This window comes from Lissotriton vulgaris, chromosome 4_1, assembly GCF_964263255.1.
Source record: "Lissotriton vulgaris chromosome 4_1, aLisVul1.2, whole genome shotgun sequence".
In the NCBI taxonomy this organism is placed as follows: Eukaryota; Metazoa; Chordata; class Amphibia; order Caudata; family Salamandridae; genus Lissotriton; species Lissotriton vulgaris.
Genome location: NC_141691.1, coordinates 337,095,816 through 337,122,204, shown reverse-complemented (window position 1 = coordinate 337,122,204; position 26,389 = coordinate 337,095,816). Strand labels below are relative to the sequence as shown.

Genomic DNA, 26,389 nt, shown 5'->3' with positions numbered 1-26,389 from the left:
CCCCAAACTGGGAGATTTCGCAAAAATAGAGGAAGGCCCACAATTCTACAATAGCGAAGTGGCATAGAATGACAGCCCTCAGCAGCACAGAAGACGCAGTGAGAAGACATACATAACGCAATTTTTAAAACCAGCATCATGCCTGTTCATTAAATTTCTTACTTATAAAAGATGCTAACTAACCCTGCTCTGGCACCCCTAAAAAAGTGATTCTCACTGTTTACAGTTGACCCACTCTAAAAATCGGGACATGCGCCAAATTTGCTGAAATCTACACGGACGGCTGTTGAAAAACCGAGACTGTCCCAGCAAATCTGGGACACCTGGTCAGCCTATGCCAGGGCCACAGAGCCTCCATTCCATAGCCCAGTCCTGCTATAGTTGGAACCCACACATACACAATGTTATATTGACATCAGGGAAGGCTTGCATGGCCATCAGGCATGGCCGCGTCCCTGCCTGCTCTCACATTATGCACTCTATCTAGGGGATTAATTAGATTGCCACACAGGAGACAGTGCTGAGGAATGGGCCTGTGAGGTCCTTTTCAGAATTGTAATTGTAGATGCATTTATATAGCGCTTCCTACTCCCGACGAGTGTGGCAATCAGTCGTGGAGGGGATTCGGCAGCATTAAGTCTCCTTGCATCATCTTATACCTCTTTTACTGTTCCGATCCCCCAAAACAAGCCTTTCTAAACCTTTCCCTCTGACTCTTCCCACTACACCTCCCTTTTACTCATACCAAGCTCCAAAACAAAAAAGATTTCTAAATCCTTTCCTCTTCCATCCCTCCACTATCCTTTTCAATCCAAATAACTGACTAACATATCCACCACTCAAATGAATTTCATTTTTCACTATACTAATTCACCACTAATCCTTTATTGGTTCTAGAGCAGCATGCTACTCGCCGAAAAAGTGCTTCAACACCCCATCAGGGGTAGCAAGCGCTATATAAATGCACACCTTTCTCCCTTTTCTATCCTTACACTGTCCTTCTTAATCCAAAAAACTGACTAATATATCCACTACTCAAATGACTTTCATGTTTCACTATACTAATTCACCACTAATCCTTTATGGGTTCCGGAGTAGCTTGCTACTCACCTAAAAAGGGCTTTGACGCCTCATCAGGGGTAGTACATGCTATATAAATGCAATTACAATACAATAAAAATTAGAGTGAAGTCAAAATGGGAAGATTGATTTTATTCTCCCAAACACATTAGCAACACTTTACTGAGTTTGAAAGTGAAGCGCTGCTTTTGTTTTCTCGTCTTTCTTTGAACAACATTTTTTTCCATGGGTGGAGAAGTGCCCCATTCCTGGAGGTTCTCCGTTCTCCGCGGTAATGTCATCGCTAGAGGTTGGGGTGCCTCAAGGGTCCATTCTGAGCCCCACCATCTTTAACATCTACATGGCCCCTCTGGCGACGGTAGCGAAGGCGTTTGGGGCCCGGGTCATCTCATACGCTGATGACACCCAGCTCCTGTTTACCTGCAGGAAAGGAGAGGTCTTTGACGGCGACAGAATCAAAGACTGTCTGAGTGCAGTCTTTGCGTGGTTTCAGCGGCACAGCCTGAAATGCAACTCGGATAAGTCTGAGCTGCTCTTTTTCGGCTGTGCCCCTGACCCTGGCTGGAAGTCGTGGTGGCCCCAGGACATGTTCCCTCCTGAGAACTCATCAGCCCAAGTGAAAAACCTGGGAGTGGTGTTTGATGACGACCTCTCTTTCCGACCCCACGTTCTGGGGCTATCCGGGAAATGCTTTGGCATCCTCAAGATGCTCGGGAAATTCCTCCCACTGCTCTCCCTGCAATATCGCAAGACTGTGGTCCAGGCGCTTGTGGGGTCTCGTTTAGACTACGAAAATGCGCTCTTCGCAGGCTTGCCAAAGTACCTTCTATCCAGACTGCAAATTGTCCAAAATTCGGCGGCCAGAGCCATATTTGGCCTGCCAAGGAGAGCTAGTGCCTCATTGCTGCTAAATAGGCTGCATTGGCTACCTATTGCTAACAGAATCAGGTTTAAAATCCTCACGCTGGCTTTCAAAGCCCTCCACGCTGTTGGCCCCAACTACATTAGGAAGCGCACCGCTTTCTATGTCCCGCGGAGGATGTTGCGGTCAGCCGACTTGGCCAAAATGGTTGTACCTGCTGTCAAACGAGTCCGGATGGGAGGTCGGTCTTTTCAACATGTGGCAGCTCGTTTTTGGAATGAGCTCCCTCTCTCCCTCCGTAAAGCTAATAACCTCTTGGCTTTTAGGAGGGAGCCGAAGACCGTGCTCTTCTCCTTGTAATCATTGGGACCGTTGCGTTTCTGCCTTTCTGTCTCTGGGTTTCTCAGGCCTCTTTGCTAAAGCGCCGGGACACCCCTTGGGGTAGCCGTGCGCTCAAGAAGTACGGCTATAACATAACATAACATAACAGATACTGACTCGCGTGGGGGTGTCATGTTTACAAGTATATTATTTTTCTAAAATCACATGCTGCCTCCTTCCTGGCCTCCAGCATTTTTCTGCAACATTAAAAATTTACTCATAACTCCGGTGATTAATGTTTTTCCTAGAGAGGGATGGAGTTTTGTCAAGTGGAAGATAAGATCCATGGACAGCCACCTAAGCTTCAGAAAACTACCCAAGAATTGACTCTGCCTCACATAACCACCATAAGCAAACAGAAATATACAGCATATCCCTCTGTACAAAAGCATTTATTTGTACTACAGATATATACCTATATATGCATATTGCTTTGTATAAACGTGTAGAATAATTGTTTGTCATTCATGTTTGAACTGCTCCTGTGGAAAAAGGGAGATGTGCTGATGACAGAAACTCCATAGCTCAGAGACAAGTGGCTTGTGATTCCACTTTTTAGCGTATTTGGGACATTCTGTGATTGGAAACAAATCCCAATTTGTGAATGTATTTTAATGTCAATAACTCATTAAACCTTAAATACATGTGTATCCATTGGTTGAAATAAATAACATAATAAGTTGCAACTAGGCAGTGAAATGCCAAACAAACACTAAAAATTACATTGATTTGCTCTTTCTGGGCACACCTCTGACTCCGCCCACTGACCCAAGCCTCAGGTTATTCCCGCCCCCCTGATCTCCACCCACAGTTCCCTTACTTTTTTCCCCCACTTCGACCACTGGGTTAAACACATCCATGATCCCAGGGCTAGACATTCCAAATAGGGGTTCTGCAGTCTCATAATATCAATAAACACTACTGCAATCAGAATGTCTAATTACGTCTAGTAAAACACAGGTGTCTATTACACTAGCACCCACTGTAATCCAATCTACAATGATACTGTAATCCTGGTCTGAGGTAATGAGTTGTGACATAACCATGTCGGTTTGTCTGTTACTGGCTCATACATCTCAGCTGTCTAGAGTTGCCTTGAAGTAATTAAACAAAAATTGGACACGGGGCTGCTATAAATCTAGCTGCGGCCCGTGCAGGTAAGAACGGTGAGGTGGGATGGTGGTGGTGGGGGGGAGGGGGGGGGTTGTGGCGGGGGGTGGATTTTAACAGACGATGACGAGGTAAAATTAAATAACTAATGAATTTTCCTTTGTCGTTGTCAGTCGAAATCCCTCACTACCTGGCCCCAGCGCCCCACTGCCCTTACCTGCACGGGCCGCAGCTTATTAAAGATTAACAATATAGTCACATATTGGTTCTCAGTCAGTAATATTTTAATAGCAAAAGAACTCGATATTACTCAGACTTTGATAATGGTGAAAACTACAAATAACTAGACTTCAATTTTCATGGAATTCAAATCGCATTACAGTGTATTAAACTACAATTATATGTATTCATGTATGGAGTTTTATAATATAGACCTTGCACCTAGGGTAAGTGGGATAATAAAACAACCGTCATATTATTTTACACTATTCTTGTGGTGTGATGCCAGCCCTCTGTCATTATAAGAGCAAATCTCAAGTTTTGTCTCCACATTCCACCCACATTGTGCAGGAACCTCTCAATGACCAGGAACTTCGGGAAATGCATTCATAAGAACAGGCAACAAGAGGGAGAGTGTAGAAGCCTCAGATGGTGATTAAGAGGACATGAGGGAGGAAGGTTTCAAGCACTATCGAATGGCATGTGTAACTTTGGAAAGAATGAACATTTAAGTGATTGAAATCAATTACCACCTAGGACAGCATTACAGAAAGGACGCATTGTGCCTATTACACCATGGGACACCTTTAACTAGGTCCACTGGGTACATCCTAAATTAGGTGCACAAGGTGCAAACAGGGATAGTGCACACTATTACTGATAATGCACACCACTGACCCGAGGGCAGTCCATTAGAGAAAGGCGGGTCAACTGATTGAAGCAGCTGGTTCACTTTTCACAGTGCAGTAGGCACCTAGCCAGTACTTTCGAGGGGGACGGAGATCACCCCTGCAGGTGGGTACAGTGATAGACTGCACCGTCTGGGCCCAAGGGAGGACATCTGGGGGTTTCATGGGACGCAATTTTCTTTGTGGCACACAGGTAGTGCACCTCTGAGTCAAAGACCATGATACAGCGTGGGTACAGAGGCAAAGTGTTTCCCTCATTTGCATGGGGTACACCCCAGTGCAAACAAGGAGACACCCTCTTAGGATAGCGCTGGTGCTACATGCATGCAAGTCCTATCTGTACTGCAGCAGGGGACACGCAACCAACTAGGGCACCTTTTGTAATACCAAAATTCATTAGAGGCCAAGAAAGCGGGCTTACAACCACCTTGTGCCTTCTGGACCCTTTACGTACAATGCCCCTGCTATCTTTTTGGCCAGCGGGCATTGTGTGTTCAGTGAAGTTTATGCATGAGAAGACCTTCTTCTGATGCCTTGTGCAAATTTCTACATGCAAAAACCATACACGGAGTAGGTGGGTAACAGGAATTCCATGACATGCCAGAGCTTACTTACTCTTGCACTTCCTGTTAAAAATCCTGAAATTGCTTTGCTCATCAAATTTTAACAGTAATATATTCCAATACCTCAAGCCATTTTGCAATGGTATGCAGACTTTGTGACGTGTTCATTATGCCGATGGACATTTTGCTGCCTGCACAGCAGCGCTTAATTAAACAGCACGGTAGCTGTAGGTGGTACAATGTCTGTAGATAGGGCGGACAAGGCTGCCAGGATTCCGTAGTGAGCACCACCCATAAAACAAGCATTTGTAATGCAATAGGTCTCGCATTAGGAAAGTGTGAGCTATTGGTATTGTAAATGACACCTTTTTTTAATATGTGTTAGCTTTGAAAATACATATAAATTATTAGCATTGTTATTCACTAAGCCAATAGCTTACACTTTCCTAATGCAAGTCGTATTGGCTATGGTAATGCTTGTTGGTAGCAAGCAAGGACAGTGCTGTTGTGGTGCTGAGTGATGATGTGGTTGGGCTGAGTGATGTGGTGGTGTATTAGAGTGATGTGGTCGTGTCCCAGAGTGATTTGGTGGTGTCCTAGAGTGATGTGGTGGTGTCCCCGAGTGATGTGATGGTGTTCCTGAGTGATGTGATGGTGTTCCTGAGTGGTGCGCTGGTGTCCCCGAGTGATGTGGTGGTGTACCCAAGTGATGTGGTGGTGTCCCCGAGTGATGTGGTGGTGTCCCTGAGTGGTGCCCCTGAGTGATATGGCGGTGCCCCTGAGTGATGTGGTGGTGTTCCTGAGTGATGTGGTGGTGCCCCTGAGTGGTGTCTCTGAGTGATGTGGTGGTGTTCCCGAGTGATGTGGTGGTGTACCTAATGGTGTTCCTGAGTGGTGCGGTGGTGTCCCCGAGTGATGTGGTGGTGTCCCCAAGTGATGTGGTGGTGTCCCCGAGTGATGTGGTGGTGTCCCTGAGTGGTGCCCCTGAGTGATATGGGGGTGCCCCTGAGTGATGTGGTGGTGTTCCTGAGTGATGTGGTGGTGCCCCTGAGTGGTGTCTCTGAGTGATGTGGTGGTGTTCCCGAGTGATGTGGTGGTGTACCTGAGTGATGTGGTGGTGTACCCGAGTGATGTGGTGGTGTACCCGAGTGATGTGGTGGTGTCCCCGAGTAATGTGGTGGTGCCCATGAGTAATGTGGTGGTGCCCCTGAGTAATGTGGTGGTGCCCCTGAGTGGTGCCCCAGAGTGATGTGGTGGTGCCCCTGAGTGATGTGGTGGTGTCCCTGAGTGATGTGGTGGTGCCCCTGAGTGATGTGGTGGTGTCCCTGAGTGATGTGGTGGTGTTCCTGAGTGATGGAGGGTGGAGTTGGAGGGTGGAGGTAGAGGGTGGAGTTGGAGAGTGGAGTTGGAGTTGGAGGGTGGAGTTGGAGGGTGGAGTAAGAGTGTGGAGTTGGAGGGTGGAGTTGGAGTTGGAGGGTGGAGTTGGAGGGTGGATTTGGAGGGTGGAGTTAGAGGGTGGAGTTAGAGGGTGGAGTTGGAGGGTGGAGTTGGAGGGTTGAGTTGGAGTTGGAGGGTGGCGTTGGATTTGGAGGGTGGATTTGGAGGGTGGAGTTGGAGGGTGGATTTGGAGGGTGGAGTTGGAGGGTGGAGTTGGAGTTGTGGTGGTGTATTAGAGTGATGTGGTGGTGTCCCAGAGTGATGTGGTGGTGTCCCCCAGTGATGTGATGGTGTTCCTGAGTGATGTGATGGTGTTCCTGAATGGTGTGGTGGTGTCCCCGAGTGATGTGGTGGTGTCCCCGAGTGATGTGGTGGTGTCCCCGAGTGATGTGGTGGTGCCCTTGAGTGGTGCCCTTGAGTGGTGCCCCTGAGTGATGTGGTGGTGTCCCCGAGTCATGTGGTGGTGTCCCCGAGTGATGTGGTGGTGTACGCGAGTGATGTGGTGGTGTCCCCGAGTGATGTGGTGGTGTCCCCGAGTAATGTGGTGGTACCCATGAGTAATGTGGTGGTGCCCCTGAGTGATGTGGTGGTGCCCTAGAGTGATGTGGTGGTGCCCTAGAGTGATATGGTGGTGTCCCTGAGTGATGTGGTGGTGTTCCTGAGTGATGGAGGGTGGAGTTGGAGGGTGGAGTTGGAGCTGGAGGGTGGAGTTGGAGTTGGAGGGTGGAGTTGGAGGGTGGAGTTGGAGGGTGGAGATGGAGGGTGGAGTTGGAGGGTGGAGTTGGAGGGTGGAGTTGGAGTTGGAGTGTGGAGTTGGAGGGTGGAGTTGGAGGGTGGAGTCGGAGGGTGGAGTCGGAGGGTGGAGTTGGAGGGTGGAGTTGGAGGGTGGATTTGGAGGGTGAAGTTGGAGGTGGAGTTGGAGGGTGGAGTTGGAGGGTGGAGTTGGAGTTGGAGGGTGGAGTTGGAGATGGAGGGTGGAGTTGGAGGGTGGAGTTGGAGTTGGAGGGTGGAGTCGGAGGGTGGAGTTGGAGGGTGGAGTTGGAGGGTGGATTTGGAGGGTGAAGTTGGAGGTGGAGGTGGGGGGTGGAGTTGGAGGGTGGAGTTGGAGGGTTGAGTTGGAGTTGGAGGGTGGAGTTGGAGGGTGCATTTGGAGTTGGAGGGTGGCGTTGGATTTGGAGGATGGAGTAGGAGGTTGGAGTTGGAGGGTGGAGTTGGAGTTGAAGGGTGGAGTTGGAGGGTGGAGGGAGAAGTTGGACTGTGGACTTGGAGGGTAGAGTTGGAGGGTTGAGCTGGAGGGCTGAGTTAGTGGGTGGAGTTGGAGTTGGAGGGTGGAGTTGGAGTTGAAGGGTGGAGTTGGAGTTGAAAGGTGCAGTTGGAGGGTGGAGTTGGAAGTTGGAGGGTGGAGTTGGAGGGTGGAGTTGGAGGATGGAGTAGGAGGGTGGAGTTGGAGGGTGGAGTTGGAGGGTTGAGTTGGAGGGTGGAGTTGGAGTTGCAGGGTGGAGTTGGAGTTGAAGGGTGGAGTTGGAGGGTGGAGTTGGAGGGTGGAGTTGGAGGGTGGAGTTGGAGGGTGGAGTTGGAGGTGGATTTGGAGGGTGGAGTTGGAGGGTGGAGTTGGAGGGTGGATTTGGAGGGTGGATTTGGAGGGTTGAGTTGGAGGGTGGAGTTGAAGGGTGGAGTTGGAGTTGAAGGGTGGAGTTGGAGTTGGAGGGTGGAGGTGGAGTTGGAGGATGGAGCTGGAGGGTGGAATTGGAGGGTTGATTTGGAGGGTGGAGTTGGAGGGTGGATTTGGAGGGTGGATTTGGAGGATGGAGTAGGAGGGTGGAGTTGGAGGTTGGAGGGTGGAGTTGGAGGGTGGAGTTGGAGGGTGGAGTTGGAGGGTGGAGCTGGAGGGTGGAGCTGGAGCTGGAGGGTGGAGTTGGAGGGTGGAGTTGGAGTTGAAGGGTGGAGTTGGAGTTGAAGGGTGGAGTTGGAGGGTGGAGTTGGAGGGTTGAGTTGGAGGGTGGAGTTGGAGTTGAAGGGTGGAGTTGGAGGGTGGAGGTCAAGTTGGAGGGTGGAATTGGAGGGTCGAATTGGAGGGTGGAGTTGGAGGGTGGATTTGGAGGGTGGAGTTGGAGTTGGAGGGTGGAGTTGGAGGGTGGAGTTGGAGGGTTGAGTTGGAGGGTGGAGTTGGAGGGTGGAGTTGGAGTTGAATGGTGGAGTTGGAGGGTGGAGGTGGAGTTGGAGGATGGAGCTGGAGGGTGGAATTGGAGGGTGGAGTTGGAGGGTGGATTTGGAGGGTGGATTTGGAGGATGGAGTAGGAGGGTGGAGTTGGAGGGTGTAGTTGGAGGGTGGAGGGTGAGGTTGGAGGGTGGAGTTGGAGGGTGTAATTGTAGTTGGAGGGTGGAGTTGGAGGGTGGAGCTGGAGGGTGGAGCTGGAGGGTGGAGAGTGGAGTAGGAGGGTGGAGTTGGAGGGTGGAGTTGGAGGGTGAGGTTGGAGGGTGAGGTTGGAGGGTGGAGTTGGAGGGTGGAGTTGGAGGGTGGAATTGTAGTTGGAGGGTGGAGTTGGAGGGTGGAGCTGGAGGGTGGAGTTGGAGGGTGGAGTTGGAGTTGATGGGTGGAGTTGGAGCGTGGAGTTGGATTTGGAGCTGGAGGGTGGAGTAGGAGGGTGGAGTTGGAGGGTGAGGGTGGAGTTGGAGGGTGGAATTGTAGTTGGAGGGTGGAGTTGGAGGGTGGAGCTGGAGGGTGGAGTTGGAGGGTGGAGTTGGAGTTGAAGGGTGGAGTTGGAGCGTGGAGTTGGAGTTGGAGGGTGGAGTTGGAGTTGGAGGGGGGAGTTGGAGGGTGTAGTTGGAGTTGGAGGGTGGAGTTGGAGGGAGAGCAAGGAGTAACAGAAAGAGTGTGGGTGCAAGAGCGAGAAAGAGACGTAGAGAGAGAGGTAGGAGAAGAAAAAAAAATAAAACACAAGTGGTGCGCTCGTAGAAAGGGAAAAAAATTGTTAAAAACACCTGCCGACTGCTTATATTATTCAATTTTCAGCATTGAAAGGGAAAGTAGGTTAGCGAGAGGGATATTACGGGGAGAGTGAGGGAGAGCGCAAGAATGAGAGAGAACTACAGGGGAGGAATGGAGATAAAGAGAGCAAGGAGTAATAGAAAGAGCGTGGGTGCGAGAGCGAAAAAGAGACGTGAGGAGAGGAGCTTTTAGTGAGGGGCAAAAGGCCCACTGGTGAGCTTTAGCTAATGCATGGTGAGTGTAGGGCTAAAAGAACAAGATAGCGAGGAGTGCATTCCTTTCAAGTCTGATGGGGGGTGGGGGAGCGGCAGCCTTTGAAGTCTGATGTAGGGGGCGGGGGAGCAAATGGTGAGGCACATGCACTGACCATAATCCGCATTCCAAAGCCCTCTGGCATCAAAGGAAGGGTGGGAGGGAACGAGCCTATGGGGTGTGAGCGATAACGAAAGTAAGAGGGGAAGCAGGAAGTGAGGCCGAGCGGGTGCTGGCGAAAGCAGTCCAGATGCCAGCTTCGTGCTTGAATGCCTCACATGCACTGGCCACAATCCGCATTCCAAAGCCCATTTGTTATGCTTTCCTGAGCCCCTACATAATTTCTCGCAGAAGCAATGCGTAAGCGCATTGGCTACAGCAAGACCTAAAAAAGGCTATTGCCGTAGGCTAAACCCGGCATTGAGAGTGTGTCGATGTTTGCCCTGCGGTGATATGTCCACAAATCTTTTGCAAACCATTGGGCAGCTGAATGAGATACTGAATGTAGCTGAAAGGTCGGGCAGAAAATGCATCCGTGCTTCCAACCACACCACTTTCATAACAAAACTCCAAGCAAAAATGAGCAGTTATACTTGACATGGCAAGAGTTGCAAATGAATGGAGTGAGGCTGGATGAGATGTGGGACCTGAATTGGGATTTTCAAATATTGCAGATGGGTGTTAGGTGATGCACAAGATATTAGGAATGGACAAATAAGAAATGATACACAACACTGATACTATAGATTGCTTAATGGAGGTGTCAGTTAAAACATGTTTTTAAATCTAAAATCACTGAAATTCACCAGTTATAGTTAACTGGTCAAATGCAAAAGCATAGTACAATGGACTGTGATGTGCATATAGGCAGGTTGCTGAATGCTATTACATGACTGCAATATGTCCAACACGATCTTTGCAAGGTGACAGGGAGCCTTCTGCCTCAGGAGTAAACAGCATTGTGTGACTATCAGAGCACCTTAGACCACCGATGATGCAGCTATAGAGGAGGCAGTCTGACAGCACTGTTTGCTAGCCCTGGCATTCATCGTCAGTAGCCATCAAGTATTGACAGACATGTGATGATGGCAGCTCTGCGGATCATGAAATAGACCTTGATCAGGTCTCTTCCCAATAGTGGCTGGACATGCTCTGGCATATTAATTGATGCAGATACATGAATAATTGTTTCAGCATCAAGTCCAGATGTGGGCCCTTTGCATGTCTTCTGTAGCTGTTGCTGTATGGTGACATCCCTGATCTTTACGCAGTAGTCACTCTCACCTGTTGTGGAACTCAAGAAACATTACTGGCTGCAAAAGCATTTAGCGGTGCAAAGTTTAGTGTCCATAAGCACAACTCACCTAGCAGAACAAGGTTTCTGTACGAGTCTACATTCATGCAAGACTACTGGCATTAGGTATTGCTGCATCATGGCAGGAACAAAGGGTAGGTCTGTGTTGATTATCAACTATATATTGACAGTAATTTAAATGTTTTCATCAATAAACCTAGCCTCCCATACAGGTACTTGTAGAATGTGTTTGGTACAGCCCCCACTGTTCGCACAATGTGTTGTTTGCTTTCCTGGCTATTCTTTCTTTGCATTTTTTAGTGATTATGGCTTTGCTCGATCAGGCGTAAGGAAAGATAACATGCCTCATTTCAATCAATATATACAATCAGGTATTTCTTCATTTGCTTATATACAACTATGGTTGTATAGCAGAATATCGAATACCAGAATATAATCTGACTTTAATATACTAGCCAGAATATCGAGTCCACAACATTGTGGGGGGCAACTATACATACAGATAAGCATAGAGTTACTATTGTTATCTCCAAATTAACATACCTTGAAGAAACATTTATCAATGTACACATATGCGGCTACTATAATGTTGCAGGATGGTATTTAAAACACAATATTCTAGTACATTACCTACAACAATCATATTCGAGGAACAGCGTCATGTGTTTAGATTAAGTATCACCTGCTTGTATTTGGCCTCATATGAATGTGTACTATCATTTTATACCACGGACAGCTGCATATGCATAAGCTTAACCTTGTATACCCCAGCATAGTCTTGTGCCATATATCCAAGATCAAATATTATATAACCAATACCACCACACATGCCCAGGTTTACTCTTAAATGCTCATCCACAATTATTGCATACGCAGGTCAGCATATTATATCCAGGTACAGGTTCACATGAATATGTCCATCATCATCATCAAAAAACTTTATTTCGGTTAACATAACCTCAAAAAGTACCATCATAAGACACAATAAAGCATTTGAGAATTATAACAATAAAAAAGGAATATGCATCTTATGGTTTTATCATAAAAAGTGCAGCGGCTGAAATTTGTCTATATCAATCTGTTGGACTCCATAGTCGGGGTGTGCAAATTTGCTAAATAAATAATTAAATTACCTAAAAACATTTACGTTAAAAAAATACAAAAACAGGATGATCTTTACTCTAATATTCCTCAGGCGTGGGACTCGTAGGTTAAAATTTCTGATATGTTTACAACCTTATTTAAAAATAGCAGAGTCATGTAATATGATTAGTGTCCTGCAACAAATAAAATAGATCACAGACAAGAAGAGAAAGGGCTCGGTGGTTCATCTCTCACGCTTCTAAATATTTTCGACGCTGATGCCACATAGAATGTAGAAACCCTGCAACAGAGTACACTATTGGAATAATAGTGTCATGCTTCAATATCCTAAGTGCCTCAGAGCAACATCTCCTGCCTAGGTTCTTGCAGATCTGGACTAACCAACGTTTCCTTGCCTTTTGGTACGCGGGGCAAATAAATAAGACATGTGGGATGGTCTCCTCACTAGATTCGCGCACAGGACAATTTACAGTTTGCGCATCCCCCCTGGAGATATAAGTTCCTTGTCGTAGTCGGTTTTATTTCATCTAGGATTGGTTCGAAACTGTGCCTGTCTTTGGTTTCAAGGAAAACTGAAGTTAGTCGTCCAATTCGGGAGCAGCTCTGGAGTTGGGCTATTTTGAACTCGTCAAAGTAGGCTTTCAATACTTTCCTTGGAAGACTGGGGCCATAGGTGTCAGGCTGGTCCCCTATTTCATCCAATCCGAGTCGCAACAGCCACTGTTTGATATAAGAGAGCCACTGAAGTCTCGCAGCCCCTCTCAGCTGCATTATTTCCCTTACTTCCTCTCTATATGATGATCATTCTGGAGTAGCTCATAATCTACTCCAGTAGAGTAGGGGTTTCAGAGCTATTATGTCTGTGATAGCTAAGAGACCTAGGTCTAAACGTAATGGAATAAGTGGAGTGCTCTTTGGGAGATTTGCTAACTGTCTTAGGAAGCTGTTCTCTATCTGGATAAGATTCTCATGATTTACATGCCCCCAGAGCTCCGCTCCATATAAAGCCCCACCTCGTGCTTGTACTTTGTAAATTTCAATGGCCGGACTCAGTGGTTTCGAGCTAGATTTCACAAATGACCTTCACGATGCCTCCAGAAGATTGTGTAAACTTAAGAGCTGATTTTTTAACCTGGGCCCCCCATTCCATTGTTTCTGATATTGTGACCTCTAGATAATCAAATGAAGTCACTCTTTCTAGGGGTTTCCCTGATAGTGTGGGGTTTGATATTGTGCTTTTGGGGCAGTTGAATGCCATATATTTGGTTTTCTGCAGATTTATCTCTAATCCCCTATGTTTGGGAAAAAGTTCAAATGTATCAAGCACCCTCTGGATCCCCATAGGAGATTTTGATACCGGCAGGGTGTCATCCGCAAACATCATTGCAGATATTGGACGGGAGGCTAGTTTCGGGGCATCAAGGTCTTTTCCTGTTGCGAAGTAATCTATTAGACCATTGATATAAAGGCAAAAAGGGTAGGGGATAGCATGCACCCATGGCGTACTCCTCGCTTGATTGGGATTGGTGCAGTAAGGTTCCCCTCTTTGCCAAACCTGATTTGCGCATAATTGTCCTCGTGTAGTAGCTTAATAAGACAGATTATATGTGGAGGAGCCCCCATTTCTTGAAGAACATTAATATGTACAACCTCAAGAGGCAATACTCCTCCAAAAATGCCAATATGTGGTGCTAAGCTTTTCTAAAAATGTAGTTCTGGTTTGCTGGGTAGTTCTTCTAGAATTACTCAATACTGAGGCAATGTAATATACAGCTTTAGCCTGCCTCGATGAATATTATGACCATTATGTGAAAATAATAATCAATGACTTTCAGATGAAAGCATAGGAAACTGCAGTTAAGGTATTACATTTACTGTATTTCTAGACCATGTTTCTTGTCGAGCTACAAATACAAGTTATAGTCCCTGAAGTGTTTAGGAAAAAGAAGTAGGAGGTCGTATTCAAGAACATCTTCAAGCAGGCGAACTGGACAGCGTGGGATTAGTTTCCTTGACTCTGTAGGCATGCAATCTTCTATTTATTTGTGCTACTTCAATATCGTTATGACCGTTTCTACTGCTAGACTAGGTGGGCCTACCCTCTTTTAGCGATCTTCACATCATATTGAACATAATGGAAATACTGAACTTCAAAGAGATGTAGTTGTCTATATATTTAAAACATGGATTTGTGCTTCAAGATTTGTATTGCTCCTATTGTAAAAATATGCAAATAAACTCAAGTAGCATGAGATATTCATCCAACCAATGCCTTAATTTTAACTGAACTTTGTGGTGATATGCCTAGAGTAGAGTGAAGAACTGTGCAAGACTTCTATACATACATTCATTATTTCTGGCTCAGTCTATGCTATTATCACACTGTGTGATCAGTCAACCAAGATCTGTCTAAAAACTAAACCATATTACATAATGCACGAAGTTGCTTATGCCATTAGTACGTAAACTGGGACAAGCTTAGGAAATCCCAAATATTTGGAAGTTCAAACTACATTCAGTTCCACGAAACAATGTACTTTCGGAAGAACCTACCGTTAATAATTGCATGTTATCATTCATTGTTCGATGTTCATAACATTGATTTGTGCCACAAGGCAGAAGAGAACACGCAAATAATGGAAGCCATAAATTAAACTGCTCTTACCTTCAGAGAATCAAAGCAGGCAATAACTCGACCATTGTCCACATGGCAACTCCGTGACGGATGGGCAAACTTGCATTCTGCATCGGATCGAGAACAAGTACCTCTCTGGAATTCTCGACAGACCTCCAGTGTCAGCCATTTTGTATCACGGACCAGGGAGACGTTAACAGCCATATTAAAAATGAATTTATAAAGCAGGCAATCACACCCTTTCAAAGGCCAGTGTTACTGCTTTTTAATGAGGGGTTACAGCGTGAATCCGAGTTAAAAGTAAGGGAAACAACTAAAGTGTTGCTTTGGTAAAATTTCAATGGGTAAGCACTTAGGTTTTCATATAATAAGATTGTATTAATTAAAACAATAATTAAACGTTGAGCCAATCACAAAATATAAATCTTATAACTGCAAATCAAATTAGAGGCCAGCTCTTAAAAGTGCAATTCTTGAACTTCAGATCGAAGAGTTGTCTGCGTACCACTGCCGAAGAAGTTACTGGAAAATTAGCTGGCAGGCTTTCAAAAAGATTCTGTGCTCTCCAGATAATGGTTTCAATTATTCTTGCGTAAAAAAGCAGAAGTCGTTGGCAGAGAGAGCTTCAGTTTTTCCAATGGACGTTTTGCGCAGGAAGAAACTTTTGTTTTCTTTGTATTTCCGAATAATTCTAATCACACCGTTCACATAAGCAAAAAATATGTGATCACTGCCAAAAAAAAATACGTTTGCAATAAATATTTTAGCAAAGTGGCTGGGTACACTGACTGCTGAAGTAAAAAAAAAAGGATGGATGAAATTTCGTCTGGTTGTGAACTGCAAGCAGCGCCAAATTAAATATGTATATTTTAAAAGAAACGAAGGATTAGACAGACATCCAAGCAGCTGTGGCTTCAGAAAAGGCACTTTTCAGCAACCTGCAAGAGAAAAAAAAAGAAAATCAGCCAAGAGATGGCCATGGTCCCAGACATACACTCAATTTATGAAGATACTGTATTCATTTCGGACAGGAAGCCTCGGGGAACTGACAGTGCCGCAAGTGCAGTCAGCCATTGTAGAGAAAGGGCATTCCCCACGCGAAGCTGCGCGTGTTAAGGGGAGCAGCCAGTTAAATTAATCGTTGCATCAGAGCGCGGGGCGGCCACCCAATAAAAGTGTTTGTTTCACAGGCTGGCAGACGCTCTCGTCTGAGCCCGCTGAACAGAAAAAACGCTACTTATGAGCCTGACAGGACCGGCCGGGGCGTGTAATGTGTGTTTGTGCGTTCCATAGATGGGACAGGCCACGGGGGCACCGCGCTGCTGGCTGCTAACAGTGATATAGTTCATTCTAACTGTGCATATGTACCTAGTAAATTTATAAAACACAGGCTGAAGGTATACCACTGGCTGCGAACACATCGTAATTGTCCAACAAATACGCGCGTCTATGCCTTATTTATTTTAGTAAACCGGCCTGTGCCACAGCAAGCCAAATCTAGTCAGGTAGAAGAACAGCAGAAGTGGCTCAGGGTGGAGTGCACGGACTATGGCTGATTTCCAGACAAAGGAAAAAATATGCCTCCTTTTTTTCAGAACTACATTACAAGTCTTAAAGAGACAGCCGGGGAGAAGAGCGGGCACTCGTTTAATTACGTCGATGCAGATGCAAGGCAACGGAAACCTGCAGGCGCACACACATTAATCACAACTGATCATGAAAGTACATGTCTTGGCCCATTGATACCAAGCAACGACGGCAGCAACCGGCAACAATAAAAAAGGCACAGACAACGCCTGCTGCTGATTTCTAAAGTGCTGTGGGAAGCAAAACGAATGCCCTTCATGCAATATAACCTACAAATGTTTAGAAAGCCTCGATTGTATGATTCATGTTTATCGTCTACTATACACGTTAAAAAGAAATAACGGGTTAAATGAAATCAGCGCTTGAATACTAAACTGCACACACAGCATGATGGGTCAATACTCAGCTTCACTGCTATGACTTCCAATGACCACTTTGCAAAGCACCATTAGGAGCTCAATGCAAAGTGAGGTCACTGACTGGGAATGTCAACTGAAATGGAATAACTAACCATACTTTGGCAAAGAAGCACAATGCAATTACTGTATCTTTCAGGATACCTGATAGATGGCTTGAACTCCATCAGCTTTCCTCCAATCATGGGCCAGATGTACTACTGAACGTTTTTACGATGGCAAACTTTTCACTTGCAAAAGCGATTTCTAGAATGTACTAAAAGCATTTTAGAAGTCTGTAAATTCTTACCAACTCCTAACATGGCTTTGCAACTCTATATAGAAGGGATATTTGAAAGGGGCTTGTTGTAGGCGCCTCTTCCAAATAGCAATTTGGTATGAGATGATGCACAATGTGTGGAAACCAAAGAAGTCATAAAACATTGAGAAATTGCCAGTTTCTGAGTTAGGATTGTAATGCATTCACAAAGGGTAAGGGGCCACTTGCACCCCTTTGCCCTTTGTACATATAAAATATAAAGATTATTGGGGAGTAGAGGATCACTGCATACTCTCCAATAAACGCTTTTAAAAAAAAGGATTTTTTTTGTATTTTTAAGTGCAGTACTGTTATACATAAGGAGAATAGGAGCATTTAAATGGTTGACTTATTTAAAATGTGATCATGGACATGGTGGTCTGCTGACTCTAGCAGACCATCTTCCTCGTGGTGGCCACCAATCAGGCTAAGTTGCAATTTGCGACCTACTTCATGAATACAAATGAGATGAGTCACAAACTGCAACTCACACCTATTAAAAATGTAACCGACCTATTAGTATGTTGGTCAGTTCGTAAAATTATTTACTTGTTCCAAACATAATGGTTGCAGATTTTAACCCGTTTTTTGCAACAACGTTTTACCACATTGGCCCTCAAGTTTCACTCTTAACCTCTTAAGCGCTGCCGACGGCCAACAGTCGTCACGAGCGCTACCTCCCCAGTGCTGCGCACGACCATTGGACGTCCATTCAGCACTAGTTCCAATGGACAGTGCAGTACTGGGGAGGGATATTTGCGTCGCAGCTAAGGTGTTAAAAACTCCCCCAGAATTGGTTCACAACGTGATTGTTTATTTGCAGTTTTATATAGCCTTTTTCAGGCACTGGTGTTTGTTGCGGTGAAATGGTAAACAGTACTAACACCTGGTGTCGTGTATGTAGAGCACTTCACATGAGGTCTCTTGGGTGTGCCATTATACTGTTATACTGTAACAAGGGTACGAGCTTCACTTGTAAAATATTGTATTTTAAGATACATAAAAGGATGGGGGAAGCTGGCATAACCAGGACACGTAATATGAGGAGTTGTAGTTTCATCACCAAGTACCAAAACACTGTGGTCACAATACATGTAGTATCAGAATTTCTGGCTTGGGTCCTGGTGCTCAGCATAGAATCACACACCTGGATGCTCCATAAAGCAAGCAGTGTCCAACGTCTACAATTCTGCATCGCTGGTTGCATGTCTATGAGGAGGTGGACTTGCTTTTAGTACATCACTGTAGGAGTTCTGAGAGTCAGAGATGGGTGGGCTGGGACAGGCCTTGCCAGGGATTTATATTTTGCTAATGGAGAGGTTTCAGTTTTTGGCAGCAGGGATTGGCACAGGGCAGGTGACAGTGTATTCCAGATGCTTAAAGAAATCTCTGCTAAAGATGTTGACATGGGTTGCCCATTAAGGAAGTACAAGGCTTTGAATAGGATGTCTTGCCCAGCTGTGCAAGCCGCAGATGTCTTCGGAGACACTAAGCTTGTCAAAGATGTAACTGGTGGCAGGCAAGTTTCTTACAGTGAAGTGGATCCACTTGAATAAGCACTGGGCTTCACAAGTAAACCAGAACAACAACCATAGGCTGGGGTGAGCAGCTCAATGCATGCACAACTTCACCCGGGATTCAACCTGTTGTATGCTTCAAGAGTGGCTATGTCCACCTATGTGCTGGGCTTTGAAGTCATTGATATCAGCCAACATCAAAGTGGGCACTAAATTGCAGATGTGCATATTAGAGATGCAATTCTTCAGGAAAAGTAGACAGTGTTCCCTTTGTGTATACACCTCCATGCAGTCTGCTATCCATTAGAAATCCTGCAGTTTGGTGTTTGGAACTAAGGTTGAAGAAATCTAACTGGCAGCCATCATTAGTAGCCACTGCTGGACTGCAATTTAAGATTATGATTGGAATGTTTTGTTATGTATTTGTTATGTTTATCAACAACGTCCTGGTGTATTGCAATAAGGCCACATATGCGGATCTGCACCAGAGCACCAAGACATTTGCTTTCTTCCTTGAAACAATCAGCATCCCCAAAGGCACTCTATAAGATGCCAGCATGAATCAGATAGAATTAAAAAACTGGACTCTGTTACATAAACTGAGCTGCGAGGATAAATGTATTAAGTTCATGAGACATATGGGTGTGCCCTATGCATTCGCTGCAATCACTTTATAAACATAGACCGCAACTTTACATATCCCAAGCACCAGCTCTGTGACAGTAGCTCGGTGCACCTGTATGCCGTAACAGAACAGCACCCAGTGCAATGCTCTATTACTACATGGAGATCACTTTGTCTTTGTATAGTCTTTGAATAGGGTTTTTACAAATACCAGGTGTCACCTGTGAGACAGCTGCAAGGCGCGTTCATATGCAGTAATACGACAAAGCACCAGTGTCGCCCTGACTTTGCACAGGATCATAACTTGGAACCGATGAGGCAGTAATCATTATCTAAAATTAGATATGTTATTAATCATTTTAAAAATAAACTTGTACGCCCTGAACCTTTCGGGGTGTCTCAGAAGGACAGTCTGGACTCAGGCATGAGCCAGCGGACGCGTTTCACATGTGCCCATCCACCAACCTCATCATCTCATTGGTTGAGAATGTGCGGCACCTGCCACTTCCGGTGCAAAATGAGGACAAGGAGGTTGGCCATGGTAGCACACGTTGCAGTCAAGCAAAGACGCAGCGAGCGGAAAAGCCTGTCCCAAATCGAAGGTGAGTCAGTGTTTAATTCGTATTTACTGCACCCCGGGTGCAGCTGTGCCACACCCCATCCTCTGATGGTGCACTACCCTCTCCCTGGGTGCGACCGCAACAAGACGGCACAGGTTAACAGTGGGCGCGGTGCAGCTTTTTGGGAAATTGGACATGGGAGTGAGCAAAGCGCTGCGAAGAAAGCAAAGCTTCTGTGTGTGCTTTAACCTCGGCTCTCTGTGAATTCATACCACTGCTAATGCAGTGGAGTCTGGAAGCAATTAGGGCTGTTTTTGAACCAAGATTTGAAGCAGGACCACAATTTTGAGGTTTTCAAATGTGAAACTCGGAAAAATAATAAAGAGCAAGCACTAACTAGGCCAGTAGTTCGGCTTTTGCGACAGTGTTCACGCCCACAGAGACACAAAACACAATGAAGGGCGGGCTCATGTGCACACAAGCGAATAGCCTATATGCCTACATCCGTTTTATCGACCTTCAGCAGACATACACGCATGCACCATGTACACAGAACAAGAAACATGCAGCACTACATGCACATGGACCCACAGTGGTAAATAACCATAGGAGAGTAGATAATAAAACATAACAAAACACCACACACCAGCAGGAGGCCCAGGTTGATGTTTATAATACCGGAGCACAGGAGCATGTGCACACATTGGAGCCCAGGAGTACGCGCAGCGGGGGGAACTCGTTTATAAACATGCGTGGTGCACAAGGCAATTTACTGAGAGAGAGAGAGCACAGGGACATGTGTACCAGGAGGGTACTGGTCTGCTGGAAGATGAGACACGTGGAAGCACAGTGTAATGTACCTAGACTTTTTCTTATCTCCCCACCTCCCCCCTAGTGGCACTGCCCACGGTCACTACTGCCACTGACTGCACTGAGAAAACCAAGCCAGGCTGTGAAACAATCAAAGCAAGAGAGCCAGTTTCCAACAAAGTGGTGGTCCGTACCGCCTAGAAAATGTTTCCATTGGCCCTTTCCATATTTTAAAAGTTAGGTAATTCCTCAACAGATTTCCCCATAGAATTGTAACTTCAACTGGCGCATTCCTGTCTACCGTTCTGCAGAGGCCAAGAATAGGATGAGCACGTAGTAAGAGTACATTTAAGACAGTGACTGGCACTGTCAGAATCTCGCGCTGCCTCCAGCCTCGCCCCCAAAGCGCGCAGTGCTGCTGTCATGAACACTAATCCACTCCGGAGTACAGACCCATACTTAAAGAAACTCACTCACCGTATGTACTCGCATGAAAAACATACCATCAGAAACAAAACGCCTGGGAAAAGACACTGTTACGAGAAAGGCAACATATGCCACACACCATGAAGTTAAAATGTGAAATGTAACAGAACGCATCACTGACTCCAATTACCTAAATCATTCTCGCATACATTGTCAACAAAGAAATATTGTCTCTGCCTGTAGAGTTAAGCAATTGAAAGACAAAGTCAGTTTCAAAGTCTGTTTTAAAATACAGCCGATGCTAATTACCCGCCGCATATAAACCCCTGACTCACACACAGCAGGCACACTCACATGTGTTCTCTTTCTCGTTAGTCCTCATTCTCGCGTCTCACGCTGCCATAAGAGACAGACAATTAGTGTTGTTTAAACAGCGCCAGTCTTGCACTGTTTACACAAAACTAACGGGCTGTCGAAAAGCAGCGGTGTGTGTGTTTGTCAGGGGGAGGATTGTGAAAGGAATCCTAGTCCCCATGCTGGCGAGCCCCACTGCCACACACTGGTACAAATTAACCACTGAATGTACTTCAGGGGAGCACTTGATGATGCGCCTCTGAGGAACACTGAGTGGCGTGCCTCATGACAGCTCCTGGTACTGTACATCAAGGCACTGGATGATGTTGTTCAGGGCCACGGGTTGTAGACATTAGCGGCTCTGTGATTTGCAGTGAGGGACAGGGTGAAGTCAGAAGCTGTATGAACAAATGTGCCATGTAGCACACACTTCGATGTGCTGTAGTCAGGCACACAGGGTGTTATCATAGAGGGCTTAAATTCAACTTGTCCTATTTTTTTAGGTCGAGCCTGGGAAGCGCATGCACTGCTCTGCGAGACATGCTGTATTAGGGTATGGACTTGAAGCCCCTCCCACTCTCCTTTCATATTTTTCATTGGCGTGTGTCATTGTCTTTCGAATTGTATTGTAATTGCATTTATATAGCGCTTACTACCCCTGGCGAGGCGTCAACCCGATTTTTTGATGATTAGCACGCTACTCCGGAGCCCATAAAGGATTACTGTTGAATTAGTATAGTGAAATATGAAGTAGTTTGAGTGGTGGATAGGTTTGTCAGTTATTTGGATTGAGAAGGATGCAGAGGGATAGAAGAGGGAAAAAGGTTCGCAAACGCTGGCTTCTTATTAGTGAATAGGGTTGTTAGTCCCTCCTTAGTACCGCCTAGTCTTCATTTGTAACCTCCTATGAGGACTAGCTCTTTTACTTCTCTTGTTACACGGTATGTCTTATTTAGTCTGTAAGTACTATTTTCTTTAATGAGTTGCTCCTACTGAAGGAATGACATGCTTTCCTGCGACATACAGCGCGCCTTGTTCACTTTCATTTTCCAAGCAGCCCAGGACAACGGCCCTGCTTCTTTGAAGTGAAATAGGTCTTGCATCTACAAGAATTTGAGCTAATGACTCAATGCCTTTATGTGTTAATTATCAAAACAGATAAATAAAAAGCATTATCATTTACAATGCCAACAGCTTAAACTCTCATAAATGCGAGACTTAATGCATTGCAAATGCTTGTTTTTTTGTACTCTGTCTTGTAGTATTTACCACATTATATATGTTCAACTACAAGAACAAGATGTAAATATCTATCCATCCATTCATCTATAGATCAATTGACAGACAGATATCAACCGCAAAAAAAAAAAATAGAATTTGTAAGACAAAAATGGCCACTTGGAACCTACTTTCTAATGTAGTGCAGTGTTTTGCACTGGACGCTTAGGCAGTTATTTGCATGCAGCTATCATATTTTAAAGGGTTGGTTCTTTCTGACACTTATGCACATATGTGACAAACAGAAGTCATAGAGGCAAACAACGTACAGGGAAACACCTGCACTTTTTAGCTGTAAGCGACCCATCTCATATATTTAATAATCTGAGCATTGTTGGTCATCCACATTTTGCTAATTAGGATTTTAAAGTCCAAAACTGCACGTTCCAAAAGTCAAAGTTTTGTTGGCTAAAACGCCATAACAAACTGATGATGTCACGGGAGTCATGGGGCACTTGGGTAGCTCTGCCCATGTATGGATCAATACATAAGATTGTTATGATTTTGTTATGATTTTGAAAGTGTGATTTGTTTTAGGGATGGTATTTTAAATTCAGTTTTATTTTACACCACACAGTCTGAACTAAATGTGTGAGAGCTCTTCCTAAAATGTTATATTTAGTATTTACATTTCATTAAAAGATTGAAAATCCCTCTGAAGTAAATCATTCCAATGGGAAGTGCAAAAGAGAAGAGATGTAGTGGGCCTTGTAACCATCCGGGAATGCACTCCCCGACACAAATGAATTACGTGAAGAATCCATTTTTTTCTAACATTCATCAATGACACACCAAAAGCAATATTAGCATAGTAAAGTAGTGCGACTCCATTCTATGGCCTGCCACTTTCATACTGTATCTCGCTCATCCATTATCAAAGTCAACAGCTTCACATGTAACACCCAACCCCCTTGTACTTGCATATCCAGAAGGATCAGGCATATGAGTGCTGCACTCAGTTTTTAGAAAATCCAACCTAACAAGCACTGACAAAGCCAATAGATTTGGCCCTGGGAAGCTAGTGTGCAAGGAAGTTTTATTTTGTATAGTTAATAAAACCATTGCATACAACTAACAGCCGTGGTCTGTCCAGGTAACAGCCGTGGGGCGTTGTTACCACTGTTGAGGGGGAGAGGGGTATTCTGAGGGACAATGCTGAGGGAAATTTAAATAAATATTTAATTTTCCCTCTTCATCGTCTGGCGGAATTCCCCCCCATCAGGCCCTACCGTTGTCACCTGCAAGGGCCGCCGCTGACAACTAATAGCGATTGCAAATCTTACAAAGATAGCAAGTAACACTCAAATAAAACACATAAAACATACTGTTTACATTTATAAATAGGATGATCAATATTAACTAAAACATACCATTGAACAACTTAAAATCAAATCCGTAAATGGCCGTATGTGGCTCGTTTTTGTCCTGCATGTTTTGGGCCTATCCTTGTGTTGTACAAAGGGGTGTTTCTGTCACGGTTTCTGGGAGAGATAAATGCATTTTTTGTGTTTGTACATGGGAAACCTGCTCCTGTATGCCTTTGACTTGGAACGAGGGGTGCCTCATTGAGCTGGGTAGTTCATTTTATCCCCTTGTTTTCGGTTAAGTGCATGCCCATGGAGCTCTTAAAGTGCCTGCTAACCATGTCCGTTATCTGTCCCGATGCCACTGTTCATCTCCTGATGGATGTTTTTTAATTATAAAGTGCATGTGCTTTACGCATGGAGCTTTTTACAGTACATGCTAACCATGTCCATTCTCTGTCCTGATGCAACAGTTTCTATAATACCATTTTTAAAAATGTGTTTCCTGGCATGCAAAGAGGATGGAGGCTCCACTCAAACAAGTGGTTACAGCTTGTCTGCAGGTGAGAATGGGAAGTTTAAGAAACATTGGCTTCAGTAACTTTTTCCATAAGCCTTGACCGCTGGGCATAAGCAAAGGATGTGTAATATTTTCTCTTGTTTCCACCAGCATAGGTGACAGCATGGGTTTCAAGGCAGACCCTTCCAAGTTGGAATAAGATCTTTGGTGTCTAAATGCTCAAAGCGTTAAAGCATGAACTGATGTTTAATGGCTGGTGGAGAATGGGCTGACATGTACTCATGGGGTCTCAAGCTTTTATATGAGTTAATTACTGTCCAAACATGCCATTTGTTTCAAATTTTCTACATCAAGGAAATGATACTGGGCCTGTGAATGATTTTAATATTTTGTAGGAGTTAAATTTTTCACATGAATTAAGGATTTCAATCCTGGACAGGACATAGATTGAGTTATCTAAGTTACTTTCGTCTCACCAATCAATAAGTCATTACTAGCTAAACATGGAACTCTTTTTGCCTAATCAGCATTCAATAAATCCTCTGTTTACTCAGGATTCGATTAATGAGGTGCAAAGTAGGCACAACATTTTTATGTGAGCATTGCAAACAATACTCATCCAAACACAACTCCCGACGACAAAACATAAAACTGAAACAGCAGTTTAAAAATGACACAGTCTTCACTAAAATCACAACTACTAACATAATTAAACTATTTCTTCTGTATTCTATTTTCTGCAAATAACAAATCTGTATAATAAAATATCGATGCTCCTGTTTTTAATGGCCATTTTGCTAGTAAACTAAATAACGTAAAGAAATATATTAGATTTATGTTAAGTACAACCATATAATACTATATTGTAATGTGTGTGACATTATTACACCATGTGGGCTTCGGCCCACATTGTGTAATAATTGCCATGAATTACGAACTTCACCCATTGAAATCCTAGAACCGTTTACTACGAGTATCGGTTGGCATGTCTATTTGTCTGTTATCGTCTAAACAGTAGACCTTGAGCTATTTGTGACCTTGACCAACACGTTTGGTCTCGTGGTTTATAAGAACCGCTCAAACGCACTATAGGCCCAAGTTTCAAGTTGATTTAATATTGCTTGGTTGATTTAACCTTTACCGTATAAAACAATGCTAAAACATGATTTAAAAACCCAGTTCAGATGGCAATATCACTATACAATAATCACATAGTTGGAGTTAACAAATTTCCCAACTATAGGACCAGGATACATCGCTGCCCACTATCTGTCATTGGACTGAATATAAATCACACACAGTGAAGTCTACTATCACCTATTCCACTCACTATGGCACATGATTACTGCTGCCACCCCGCCCTCGATTAAATTTACACAATCACCTATCTGCCACTTTCACCCTGAGCTTCGTTTGGCATCTTTTTTGATGCATTCTAAGCACTGTGCAGAATGAACGAGTTACTTATCTTTGGTAACGAATAATCTGGTAGAGGCACAGTCTAGCCGCAAATTCCTTAACATAGAATATCCCCTGGCGTCAGACTGGATCCAGAAAACCTTTTTCCCCAGCAGTACCTCTGCACGCCAGGGCCGGCATCGCCTGGCTGCGTCCTGACGTCGTCCACGGAAGTGACGTCAATGGAGCCATATAAGACCCCCTGGGCGTGCTGACATCAGTTTTCTGCAGTGAAACGTTTACGTGCCACAACACGGAGCTACTACAAAAGCTGTGAGAGCATAGAGACAGTGTGCCAAAAAAGAAACAAAAACCTTTGTAAAAACAATTGTAAGAAACCATCCTATGTTGAAAAGTACTCAACACTTGGAGGGACCGAAGGAAGCGAACAAGCAGCCGCCCCAATAAAATTCCACCAAGTGAAGAACCGTGCCCCCTTAAAGAGGCAACAGCAGAGGAAATGAATTACATGACAATCAAAGGACAGAAAGCAACCACAGGATGGAACTGTACGACAGACAGTCTTGTAGTGTAGTTCCTATATTCCCAATAGGCTCTGCGCATTGGAATAATATATCCTATAGATGTGACGTAGGACTTA

At 44.8% G+C, this 26,389-nt stretch overlaps 1 protein-coding gene across 7 annotated transcripts in view; it reads right to left on the bottom strand.

Moving 5' to 3' along the window:
* LOC147718720 (muscleblind-like protein 3) overlaps positions 1-26,389 on the bottom strand; it is a 419,970-nt gene that overhangs the window by 245,045 nt on the left and 148,536 nt on the right. For all 7 annotated transcript variants that reach the window (XM_086918701.1, XM_086918705.1, XM_086918707.1 and 4 more), the window contains exon 2: positions 14,667-15,574. In XM_086918701.1, the coding sequence (XP_086774827.1) occupies positions 14,667-14,840 (174 nt within the window). In that variant the 5' untranslated portion in view covers positions 14,841-15,574. The remainder of the gene's footprint in view (positions 1-14,666; positions 15,575-26,389) is intronic.